A 12,616-nucleotide genomic window follows, 5' to 3' on the forward strand; every position below is an offset into this window, starting at 1 on the left:
GAATTAAAAGCCAACCAATCAGAATGAATACTTGACCCATCCGGATAAATGAAGTGTATACAACCAAATGCTTGTCTTCCATTTATCACTGAACTTTTCACTTGTGGATTCTCCTCTCAATTAACTGGGAAGCAAACTGAGGGCAGGAACCACATGATAGATCACTTAGTATTTTCCAAGTGGCCTTGCTGAGCTGGTTTCATAGTGAGCTTAATGGATATTTGTTTGAGTGGACATTATTCATCCTGTGATTACTCAGAAAAGATCAGTGGGTGGGAAGAGTACAGTTTGTCTCTCTCTGATGAAGGTGATTATAGAGTTATCCTACTGGAATATCACTAAACAAATAGCATGTTTTTGGATAACACACAGGTGATAAGAGAAATTGGTATTTTTGAGGGATTATCATTCAATATGATCTTGACAAGCTAGAGAAGTAAGATATAATCACACTGACTTCTTAAACACAACAATGTATAGTATACTTACAGAATGAATAACATTAATACAAGATAGCATACAACCAGAAAGGTATTTGAGAGGTCAAAAATACCTAGGTCTTACAGCGAATAATAAACTAAAGGTATCCCAGCTAGTTAAAAAATTAGAAAACTGGCATGATAGTCAGATCCAGATAGTTTATTCATTTATTTGACAACTTAATTGAGTACCTGCTCAATTACTGCATCATGCTAGGCATGCGGGGGACACAGTGAGAAATTAGCAATGTCCTTTCCCTCAAAGAGCTCAAGTTTTAAGGGAGAAGACAAAGAAGTACACAAAGTATTGGATAACAGAGAACTTTATTCGATGTCTGAGTCATCAGTCAGTGAAAATAATCACCATAAAGGACATCTTTGTAGCCCACCGGGGCAGCTGTGCTCAACAGATGGCAGAGGACCAGAATGCAAGAGTATTTAGACAGAAGTGTCAACACTGACGGGTGCAGGCTGATGACCAGAAGCTGCTTTGCCCCTAATTTTTCAGGACCATGTAAGCTCCTGATTCTTATACGGTGCAGTTAAGAGAAAAGCCCCAGTAATGATAGATACCAGTTTTGCCAGCCCTTGACACGTAGGGGTCTCAGCCAAATTTAATTTCATGTAAGCAGTTAAGAAAGGTAACTTTCCTTACACTCAAGTTTTACAGACCAATTTAAAACAGTTGAAGAATGCTTGAATTAATTTGAAAAATTTCCTAGCGAACACACCAACCCTCAAGAATATGTATAGATTCTTGGGGGGGGGTGTCTTTGATCCCCAAATGAATAAACTGTAAGAAGTGAATAATCCCTTGGCATTGTGAGACATGGGCAAAGGCAAGGCAGCTCAAGGACAGAGTAAACGTGCCGAGGAGGACAGGGAAAGAAAAAACAGGAAAATGAACTAAATCTCGGATCAAAACCAGTCTGAAACTCACACAGACCTCCTACCATTCAGACTTCCTTTCAGCATCTTTACCCCACCTCATTAGAAGATTCACAGGGAAGAATTCAGATTGAGCCAGCCTGGTCTTATGTCCATCTCTTTGGCTGGAGGAGTGAAGTACCATGATTCACAGCCATCAGAGGGAAAGGAGGAGCTTTCCAAAAGCAGGAAGAAAGCGTGCTGACCTGACAAAAATCACAGAGGGTGAGCTCCTTGGACATCCAGATTTCTGTAAGTCAAGCTGCTATACCCACGTTAACCTTATCAAAGGCTTCAATAATCATTTACGCAATCAGATTGAATGTGTTAGTCATCCTAGTGCTCTGTAGTGATGTAGCATTTCAAAGATGGGTTTGGGCAACTGGCAAAAAACATTGATGTGGTTTCCTCAGAGCACAGTAGCACGGATTTTTAGAAAGAGGGTCCTCCAATGCCATTTGGAGAAAGAAAAGAAGGTGGCAACCAGGAACCTGTTCCATGTGATACCCTCAGCTCTACAGATATATTTATTGTCCAATCCTTTGAGCAAAGTACCTTGACTTAGTAGTATTGTTACTACCACCAAATCTGTATTCTAAGAACATTGCTGTATAACTATAAAAATATTTATACAATATTTTTATACAATATTCATACAATATTTAAATATAAAAATAATCTATAAAGGGAAAAATTTGGATTCTTCTTGAAATAGTATCCATATATCAAAATTCTTAAACTATGATGCACAGACTTACCGCCTAGAAAGTCCCAAAGTTATATACACTTGGTAGCAAAGAAAAACCAGGGAAGTGAAAATAAGACAGAGTTGGGTTTTTTCCTTTAAATTCCCATCAATTAACAAAATTCCCCTAAGGAAATTTAGGGACTTTAAAATTCCTAACTAACTTCTTTCTGAAGTTCTGTACCACATCAGTGTGTTCTTACTCATTCTGAAAACGAATGCCAACAGTTGCATGCAGATAGTGGGACTGAAATTTATTTTAATCAATACACATTTTAATTTTTTTTTTTTTTTGACAGACAGAGATCACAAGTAGGTGGGGGGGGGGGCGGGGGGAAGCAGGCTCCCTTCCGAGCAGAGAGCCTGATGCAGGGCTTGATCCCAGGATGCTGGGATCATGACCTGAGCGGAAGGCAGAGGCGTTAACCTAACACTGAGCCACCCAGGTGCCCCAATACACATTTTATAAAAGAAAGATTTCACTGGTCTTGGAAAATTTTTTCTCCCTTCTTTTCCAGAATGAAGGTGAAGGTATAGAACTGAACTGTTCATGGTTGTTCAGCCCCAGTTGAGGCCAAATTCACAGACTTGTCCAAGAATTGGCTGGGGCAAAGAGGCAGAGGAAAGGGCCCTTCTCTTGAGGGGACAGAAAATGACATTGACATCCTTAGGAGCTTTGTTCCCATCTGTGGGCTTTAGGAATTAGTTATTAGATTAGCAGCAACTCTCTGGGTACTGTGTTATCAATAAGTGTGAGTAAATCACACATTTCCTCTTCTTTCCACATAAAAGGTGAAAGCCAGTACTAAGACCAAATGAATATTCTGACACAACAAGACCAAGAATGGAATATCACTGGCACCATACATGAAGTCACAAGGCACTCAAGATGTGTTTCAGAAAGCTTGTCTTGTTTAACTAATTGTCCCAAGTTTTTTCCTTGTTCCACTAATGGTTGAGCCCATTGCCTCCCTTAATACCCTCCTCCAACCTTTCAGAAAGTTTTTACTTAGATCTAAGGTAAATGCCTAGGATGGTGGTTCTCAAATATTTTGACTTCAGGACCCCTTTGTCCTCTTAAAAATTATTGAGGACCCTGAAGAGCTTTTGTTCATGTGGGTCTTATCAATAGATATTTGGCATATTAAAAATTAAAACTGAGAAGGGAGAAGAGATGAGAGACAGAGCCGTGACTGGATAGAGCTTCTGGTTCTAGACGTGTGTGGCCATTCCTTGCCCTTTGGCTTTATTTGAACCAGGAAACCTCCTCCCTTCTAAGAGAACTTGATCTGGATGGGTTTCTGTCACTAGCAAATGAAAAAGGGCTGACCACTATATCCACAAAACAAAGAATAGTCTAAACCAGTAAATAAAGTTGTAAAGTGAGTATAACAGAATGCACCCTCCCCCGCCTTGTCATCCATTGAGAGGCTCCAGAGGGTTTAAGAAGGTAACCTTCAACACTAACATTTCTACAATGCCTATGGATTTCAAAGTGCTTTCATTTTAAGCATCTCATTTCATTTTCTCTACAACCTTAGGAAGTAGCTTGCTTTATACCCATTTTACAGATGAGAAAACTGGGTCGCAGTTTTATGAGAGGGAGCAGTTAAGCCGCCGAACCAAAATCCAGATCTTGTTCTTTAGATTCCCACAGTCATAGTTCCTGCCTCACATAATGCATGCCACTTTATAGGACACAGTCTTGTAGCGCAAGTTTTAATATTTAAAAATCCCAGATTTTTATCCACCGTCTTATTGGGGGGAGGGGAGTGGTTTACATAACAGATCCTCTAAAATACCAATCCTATTTGCCTCTGGTCTGTATGGCGTGAAGAGAACATGACTGGGGTTCAAGTTAGAACGGCACTCATTCTTTTCAAGATCTGTAACTGAGGGGCTGAGGAAGGGGACACAGAGGTGGTGCCGGGCAGGAACTGCAGGCGAAGCCAGATAACGCACCCTGCAGATAATCCACAGGCTGCGCCACAGCCGCGTGAAGCAAAGAAAGCATCTCTGCTCCGGGTCCGGGCGGAAGAGATGCGGTAGTCCTGGGACTCAGATTCAGAGGTCTGGAATTGAAAGGCGCCCACACACAAAGAAACCGTGAAGTTGAGTTCCGGCGGCAAGACACGCAGAGTTCGAAATCGAGCCTTCCTTCCCGGCCGGGGTGGAAACGTCTAATCACCCACTCCCCCAGCACCCAGCGGATCTTCTTTTATCCCCTGGGGTTGCTCGGACAGCCGGTGCCGGGCACGCCCGAGGCTCCTCCAAGGAACTACAAGTCCCATCTAACCCGGGGACGCGGGCGATGATGACGTAGCCCCAGCCGATTGGCCGCGCGGGGCGGGGCGCGCAGGCCTTCTTCAAGGGAAGGGGCGGGTCGCAGGGCGGGGCGAGCGGCGGTGGCGAGGCGGACACGCCCCCTCGTCCGCGGCCCCCTCCCCGCCTCTCTCCGCCGCTTCTCTAGCTCCCGGGTCAGAGGGCCGGAGCGAGAAGATGGCGAAGACGTACGATTATCTGTTCAAGCTGCTGCTGATCGGCGACTCGGGGGTAGGCAAGACTTGCCTCCTATTCCGCTTCTCCGAGGACGCCTTCAACACCACCTTCATCTCCACCATCGGTGAGGGAGGGGCCGCGGCTGGGGACGGGGAGTGAGAGACATGGGGGGCGGGTGCAAGCGGGCCGGGGAGAGGGCTGGAGGAGAGCTTGGGAGCCCCAGGGAGGGGACCCCGGGGACGGCAGGGTGGCTAGGGCAGTAGGAGAGAGTGAAGGAGTGAGGGAGAGGGGCGGGCGGGGACGTGAGGTTGGGGGGGGCGGTTAAGAGGGAACTTGGGGGCAAAGAAAGGGGAAGGGGAACCAGAGCAACAAGGACTAGGGGTATTGGGGGAAGTGAGAGGGTTAGGGGAGTGACAGGGAAGGGTCTTAGCGGGACAAAGTGGGGGGCGGGAGACACGAAATCACATAGAGAAAGAGAAGGGGATAGTGGGTGTGAAATGGATTAAAAGACAGGAAAGAGGAAGGAAATGCGAAGGGGGAAATGAAGCTTCGGGAGGAATGGGAGGGACGTGAAGTAAAAGAACAGAGGACACAAGGGACAAGAGGCGAGGACCCAACAATCGGAAGGGAATTCAGAGGAATGAGCTATCTGGAGGTGAGGGATGAGGGGCACTGGCCACAAGAGGTCTGGATCTCTTGTCATGGAGGGGGTGCAGAACAAATATTGCAGGATGCGGAGAAGAGTTCAGAGGATCAGAGGTCAGAGCGAGGACAGGTGGTGGAGAAACTAAAGGAAAGCTGGGTGTGAGATAGAAAGGAAAAGGAGAAGCAGAATAATATACAGTCCAGAGGTTAAGCAGAGAAGACAGAGAAAATGGGAAAGGGAGAGGACGTGGAAAACGTGGGGCACGGGACTTTCTCCAGTACCTGGGAACCCTGGTTACCATTTTCTCTCTCCCTTTCCTTTGGCTCAAGTGCAGGAAAAAGATCAAAACGTGACTAATGGTGGAATAATGCCTACAGAGTGTGAAGTGTTCTGTGAGCATTAACCGGTGTTAGGAGAATTGGCGACTCTTGGGAATGGTGTGATCAGGAAAATACGGTTCACTCCTTTACTACCATCTCCTGAGAAGCAACACTTCTCAACTTTGTAAATTCTTGGGCTTGAATGTTTAATAACTTCTCAGCGGAGGAATTGATCTTACATTCTGCCTGACTCCCTATGCGTTTTGCCTTGGTTTTAATTATTACTTGCTGAATGAATCACAACACAACAGTGTACCCCCAATTACTTTGAATTGATTAATCGTTTTACCTGATCTTGGCGGGGAGCTGGCTTTTCTACTTTTGTCCTGGCTGACTTTGTGTTCAGGTAAGGAGATAAGTAACCATAAACTGAAGAGCAAATCAAGGCTGGTTTTAAACTGCCTATGCAAGTGACCTTAACATCATTTTCTTTGTTAAATAGCTGCAGTTAATTAAATACCTTAAGAATCTTATCTTTCAGTTGTCTGGGTGTTGTTTGTAGTTTCTAATAGTAGCTCACTTAAGCACCTTTCACATGGTTCTTATAGCATATTTCACTGTGAATTTTTGGGATTATTATGGTGCCTTGGTAACAATTGTATTTGAAGACTGTGTGTCTTAAGGATAATTTACCATTTAAAAAAAAGAATATTTAGGTATGAAGCGCTCTTAAAATTGAGAACTAGGGAAGTCTATGGTTGGTTTGTTTGTTCTGGCTTCTTTCTTACAGACTGAGTGCTCTGAAACCTCCCCGGTGTTATGCTGTCTGGGCTTAGGGAAGTTTGAGTTGCAAGTTCTTGGCAGTCATTCTTGAGTGGGACTTTTTCTTTTCTGAGGAAGCAGATTTTAAATGTCATGTCTCAAGTATATTCCTAAGAGATTTGGTGGGAGCTGTCACAGCAACTAAAGGACGTTAGTTTTGGATGCTGGTACTAATTTCAAAACCCCGAATAAACCTTTTACATTGTTGAATGCATAGTGCAGTCCAGATGGCAAAGGACAATTTCTAACAAGTTGAGTGGGTAGCCTTTTGTCGTTTCTCTCTGTGTGTGACCCTCCCAGAAGCATTCTCCTGTGTCAAAAGTGAGTGAGTCTCAATGATGCGGTTTCTCTTAAGCTCCTTGGTTGACTTTCAGTCATTTAACATAGCTTTATTAGCCCCCACCCCTTTTGCCTTAATTTTTGTCCCATATTTCCTGTAAGGGTATCTGCTTCCTTTTGTGATAGTAGCTTTTAACAATTACTTTTCTTGGGGCGCCTGGGTGGCTCAGTGGGTCGGGCCTCTACCTTTGGCTCAGGTCATGGTCCCAGAGTTATGGGATCGAGTCCCACATCAGGCTCGCTGCTCAGTGGGGGCCTGCTCCCCCCCCCCCGCCACCCCCTGCCTGCCTCTCTGCCTACTTGTGATCTCTCTCTGTCAAATAAATAAATAAAATCTTTAAAAAAAAATACTTTTCTTGCAGTTGGCTTAGAATCTTTTTTGTGTGGATTTTTTTTTAATTGAAATTGGTTCTGTAAAGGGTTGCAGCTATGAAGGCAGGAAAACCAGTGTCCTGAAACTGTGTTGAACAGAAGGCAGACATTAGTCGGAATGAGTCTCAAATGTGATCTTGGTCTTCATATTTTCTGTGAGGTGGATGTGGTTAAAAGAGGCTATGAGCTGCATTTTCAGTTGACATGGAGGAGGGGAAAGAGCCCTCAGAGGGGAAAGGAGCCACAGAGCCTGACAGGAAGTGGTATCACACTGCCTTCAAACAGCAGAAAATTTTTTTTACCTGAAACCTAATGCTTTGCATTTGAAATTAAGCTGGGAAAAGAAGATGAATATTAACAACATGCTCATGAACAAAGTTCTACACATTCTTCACTAACCGCACACGTAGGCATGGAGTGTCCACATCTTTAGCAGCAATATCCACTCCCTGCCCCCCTCTCCCCCATCCACTGGTCATCTGAAATTGTTGAGGTAAGAGTTGGGACTTAAGAGTCCCAGTCATAATTATTTTTTGAGATACCTAGGTGTATAAGTTCTGGGCTTCTCTGACTGGATTTTTGACAGGGTCTGCCACAGCCTTGCTGACTAAACTTGATAAGGTCAACATCACAGGAAAAACTCATTTCTTAATACCTGAGGTTTGTGTGTGTGTGATTTGGTAGATATGCATGTGTGCTTGTGTCTTCCCATGCAGATACGTGTTTAGTTTTGATACTGCTTTGTCAAAGTTCAAGTCATTGTTTAAAAGGCATTTGCCGTCTTTAGATGGTCTTTGATAGTGGTTAGGCCATCATGAAAGGAAGGAGACAGTCATTTTGATTACAGATAATGGCTCTCTCACAAGTACTTTCTTCTCACTTCTTTAAGGTTCTGCTACCTTCTCTGAGATCCCAGCTCTCCTCATTTCTTTTCTGCTTTTGGGGTCGGTGGAAGGTGCATTGTCTTCCACCTGACCCTTTGCGAATCTTTCAGTTTATCAGTAGGATAATACTCGTTAACTACTGAGTAGGGAGGGTATATCCATTTGAAATTATAGGCCCAGGGGTGCCTGGGTGGCTCAGTGGGTTAAAGCCTCTGCCTTTGGCTCAGGTCATGATCTAAGAGTCCTGGGATTTAGCCCCACATCTGGCTCTCTGCTCAGCGGGGAGCCTGCTTCCTCTTCTCCCTCTCTGCCTGCCTCTCTGCCTATTTGTAATCTCTGTCTGTCAAATAAATAAATAAAATCTTAAAAAAAAATACATAACCTCTTAACATGAAAAATACATGTTTCCAAAACAAAAATAATTAAAAAAAAAAAAAAGAAAAAAAAGAAAGAAATTACAGGCCCAGTGCCTATGACCAACCAGCCTTCCAGTTCAGAGGTTTGAGAACTGAAAGAAGTTTTTCTGTTTCTTTCTTTCTGTTAAGATTTATTTATCTATTTGAGAGAGAGAGAGACAGCAGAGTGAGAGAGAACACCAGTGGGGTGGGTGTGGGGGGATAGTGGTGGGAGGGATAGAGGGAGAGGGAGAAGATAGATAGAGGATAGAGGGAGAGGGAGAAGCTGACTCCCCACTGAGCAGGGAGACTGATGGAGGACTGGACCCCAGGGTCCTGGGATTATGATCTGAGCCTAAGGCAGAAGCTCAATCGACTGAACCACCAAGGCGCCCCTGAAAAAGTTTATTGATGAGCTCCCCCAAGCCTCCTGCATAATCATAATTAATGTTTTAAATGTCTGTCAGATGTGATGTTAAGACAACTAGGAAACAGTAATACAGTCACCTGTGCGTTATATTTCCTGTGGGACGTGGGAACAGTTTACTGTTGATAGGAGGCCATACAGACACCTTGGAATGGCCTGTACTGTGCAAGGTGCTGCTAGAACAGAAGAGAAAACCCAGCCCTGTCCTTTAACTGGACAGTGTGAGCGTCATTCCTTTGCTGTCTTTCCCCACCCCTCCCCCCTCTTCCTGTCAGGGTATTTCCTGAGTGGTTTCATTATTTAGTATGGTCGTAGTTTGACAGTAGAAGAGTTGGAGATTATCAACTTTCTAGCCCTGCCCCACTTTTGTAAGTAGGAAAGCTAAGGTTGAATTAACAGTGTCAAGATCACACAGCTGGTTGTAGCAGAACTTCCCATGAAGCCCCTAATTCAAGTCTGCGTGACTTCTCACTGCTGCTATTTCTGATCAGTCTGTCAGTCTGATCGTCTCCATAAATCCAAGTTGCCACCTTTCCTCGGGGAGGAATTAGGTTTTGCACTTACACTTTTCTGTGAGGATTTCTCCTAGGATAACTCTGCATATGATAGCCCTCTTTTGCCTGTTTCTTTTGTGTCCCTAGTTACAGGTTGGGAGATCAAAGTGCATCCTGTCATTAAAATTCCTTCCACGTGCAAAATAGCTAATGAAATCATGTTAATAGCAGTATGCTGGTTAATTGTTGCCGCCTGGTCTCATCAGAGCACTTTTAGATATTTTATTCTGTAACGTTGCATTTTTTTCTTGGATTCACTTTTCCTAAAATCAGGGGTTGGCAAAGAATGGCCCTGGGGCCAAATGTGGCCTGTAGTTTTTGTGCCCATTGACAAGCGAAGAATGCTTGCTAACATTTCTAAGTGGTTATTAAAATGTAAAACAAGGACTATGCAACAGAGACCATATGTGTCCTACAGAGCTTAAAAATATGTACTCACTGTTCCTTTACAGAAAAAGTTTGTCGACCCTAACCTAAAATTAAAAAACTTTTTTGGGTGGGTAACAATTCAAGGCTGTTATCAAGAATTACTGACTGAAAAACAAACTTTGTCATATTTACATTTTTATCCAAAATGTCATCAACATTTGACTAAGCATCAGCCAAATATGTAGAGTAAGTGGATTTTAATTTTCATACTTGTTTTCCTTGGTTTCAGCCTTTCACACAGAAATATGCAAGGAACATGCAACTTCAAATTGAACATTTTGTACATAAAGCCTAATTTTAATGTCATTGTGTTCTCTCGAAGCTGTCAGGAGATTTTCCATCCAAGCCGTAGCTTTCCTGACAATACTGTTTCAGAAAAAGTAGAGCTTAATGTTTGATAATAAAGGGTTAAACCTAACCTCCTCAATTCCTGTTCTAGTGAGGGAGAAAAGCCATTCAGCAAATAAAGAGTGGGTGTGGGGAAACTGAGTCTTGGACACAATATGGATATGTTTTAAGACTAAGCGTACTTTACAAAAAAGAGTTTTGCCAGCTGTTCTGCCTGGCAGCAAATCAGGGGGAAGCTTTGTTTTGGACCCACTGAGAAAGCTGTGGGGAAATAGGTTTGGATATTGTCTTCAAGGGAAATAAGCCTAGCCTTTGAAGACCAGAAAAAAATTAGCAGTTGATTTTTGAGTTAAATCCGATAACTGCATTTGAAAAGAACCATGGAACCAGAAGCAGAAGACCTCCGGGGAGCTGCTGGCACGGCCTGAGGCTGGGTCTTGTTGAGGCCTGCCTGCCTGCCCGCACGTGGAGCCATTCTGGGGACCAGCTCTCTTGTGTGTATTAGAAGTGGGAGGATTCTGCAGGAAAGAGATTTCATGCAGAATGAGGAGAGGCTTGGAGTGGGGATGGGGAAGTAGATTTCAGGTGGCGGTTAATACTGCGGAGCCTAACATAATAGGGAGCTTCTGAAATGTAAGTAGCCATTGAAGTGGACTGTTTCACGTCTGGTGTTAGGGAGAGAGCATGGTGAATTAAGGGGAGTAGTGGGTCTGCAGTCAGTTTACGTCCTGGCATCTGCCATTCCTAGTTTTCTGGCCTTGGTGAGTCACTTGTCCTTCTAGAGCCTTAGTTCCTTCATCTCTAATAGAGTCTAATATTATACCAACTTTTCAGGGTTGCTGTGAATTCCCTAGGGCAGAAATCAAGCCTTATTTACCTTTTAAGTCTCCAAGGCCCATGTTAAATGACTTTTTTTTTTTTTTTCATCAGCTGGATGAATGAATGCCTTGGTGGATAAATTGTGAAAGCCCTATATGAGCTATAAAGCATTGCTTGAATTTTGGTTATTATTCTCTTTCATAGTATTATAATTAGATTATGTCTGAGATACAATCAGAATGCTTAATTGGAATTCTTACCACAAGAATGGTATTTTCCCCAGTATAAAGTGTTATATATCTTTCTATTATCTGTTTTAAAGGGATGTTTTAGAATAGGTAAGATATCACTTATCTTTCAGTCTTCATAATAAGCTGTTTGACACCCGGCTTCCAATCCCCCACTGACATAAATACCAAATAGAAAATGAGTGAAATCACTGGGTTTGCTTTAGAAGAGCCATTTCAGCTTTGTCTCTGCCCATTAGCTTCAAACAATGCAACAGATGCCTGTTAACAGTTTCATGCCCAGTTTTAATTAGCAGATGGAGCTCTGTTTGTGTCTGTATTCTGCCCAGTGCTTGTTTGAATGACAGGGTAGTGAGTGGATTGGAACTGGGCTGGGCATTTGGGTTGAATAAAGCCAAATTCTGTTTTTAAAGAGATGAATATAAACATTTATTGTATAGAACTTCTTGTGTATCTCACTAGAATGGCACAGGGTCTAGAGTAAAATGAATGTTTCCAGTTATGTTTTCTGCTCTTATTACCATTCTAAAATTACATAAGGTAGAAAAAAATGACCACTTTATGGCTTAGATGAAGGGCTTTACTGTCATGAAGTGGCTTTCTTTGAAGACCCATTTCAGTATTTCAATATTGGGCAGAGTATGTTGAGAAATATGCAAAGCTGGGATGAAACAGACTTCAGCATGAATGTGAGCATGGGCAGGAGTGGTGGCGGCCACCCTCTGCTCTGTGTGGTGTAGACCACCGAGCTTGGGAGACCCCGGGGGAGACCAGGGGCTGACGGGTCCCTGACCTCTGCGTTGCTGAGGGAGGGAAAGGGCGGGAGAGGGCGGGTGGCTTTGCCCTACACATCGGCCATCTCTTCTTGCAAGGGAATAGATTTTGCTGTCCATCATGTGAGGGCTAAATTTCAGTATTAAAAATACTGTCCGTGGATGATAATTAGATGTGTTGTATCTGGAGATGTGTCCTTATCCTCTGTTCATTTTGTGTTTGGGGATTTTTCTTATTTTGTGTTGAATTAATAGGAACCTTAAAGAAAGTAGGTACCTGATTGTCTTTAGAGGAAAAAATGTCCGCTTTTTTTTTTTCTTTTTTTCCCTTTAAAGTTACTAAGTTACTTGGGACTTCCTTTGAGAAGCCACATAAAGTGGTGGGGCAATTGGAAACTGTTCTCTGCAGCAGACCCGTTACTTGGCAGTGATGAAATATCTCTTTTCTCGTTGTCGTACCTATAGCATTCTGCATCAGTGTGATTGGGTGCTTTGGTATTTACCTTTTGCTGAACCATTGGACATTTTCCAAGTAGCTCTCATCTTCCTCAGCCCTGAATGTTAATTCTCAATTCCTGGGAGAAAGTGCT

At 43.3% G+C, this 12,616-nt stretch overlaps 1 protein-coding gene across 1 annotated transcript in view; it reads left to right on the forward strand.

The window, feature by feature from the left end:
- The first annotated feature begins 4,553 nt into the window (after positions 1-4,553).
- The window catches only part of RAB8B (RAB8B, member RAS oncogene family), a 60,788-nt gene continuing 52,725 nt past the window's right edge, over positions 4,554-12,616 (forward strand). Inside the window, exon 1 of the mRNA XM_045067527.1 lies at positions 4,554-4,774. Coding sequence (XP_044923462.1) covers positions 4,651-4,774 — 124 coding nt within the window. The 5' untranslated portion in view covers positions 4,554-4,650. The remainder of the gene's footprint in view (positions 4,775-12,616) is intronic.

The sequence above is a fragment of the Mustela putorius genome, unplaced genomic scaffold, assembly GCF_011764305.1.
Source record: "Mustela putorius furo isolate JIRA1106 unplaced genomic scaffold, ASM1176430v1.1 tig00003896_pilon_pilon_pilon, whole genome shotgun sequence".
In the NCBI taxonomy this organism is placed as follows: Eukaryota; Metazoa; Chordata; class Mammalia; order Carnivora; family Mustelidae; genus Mustela; species Mustela putorius.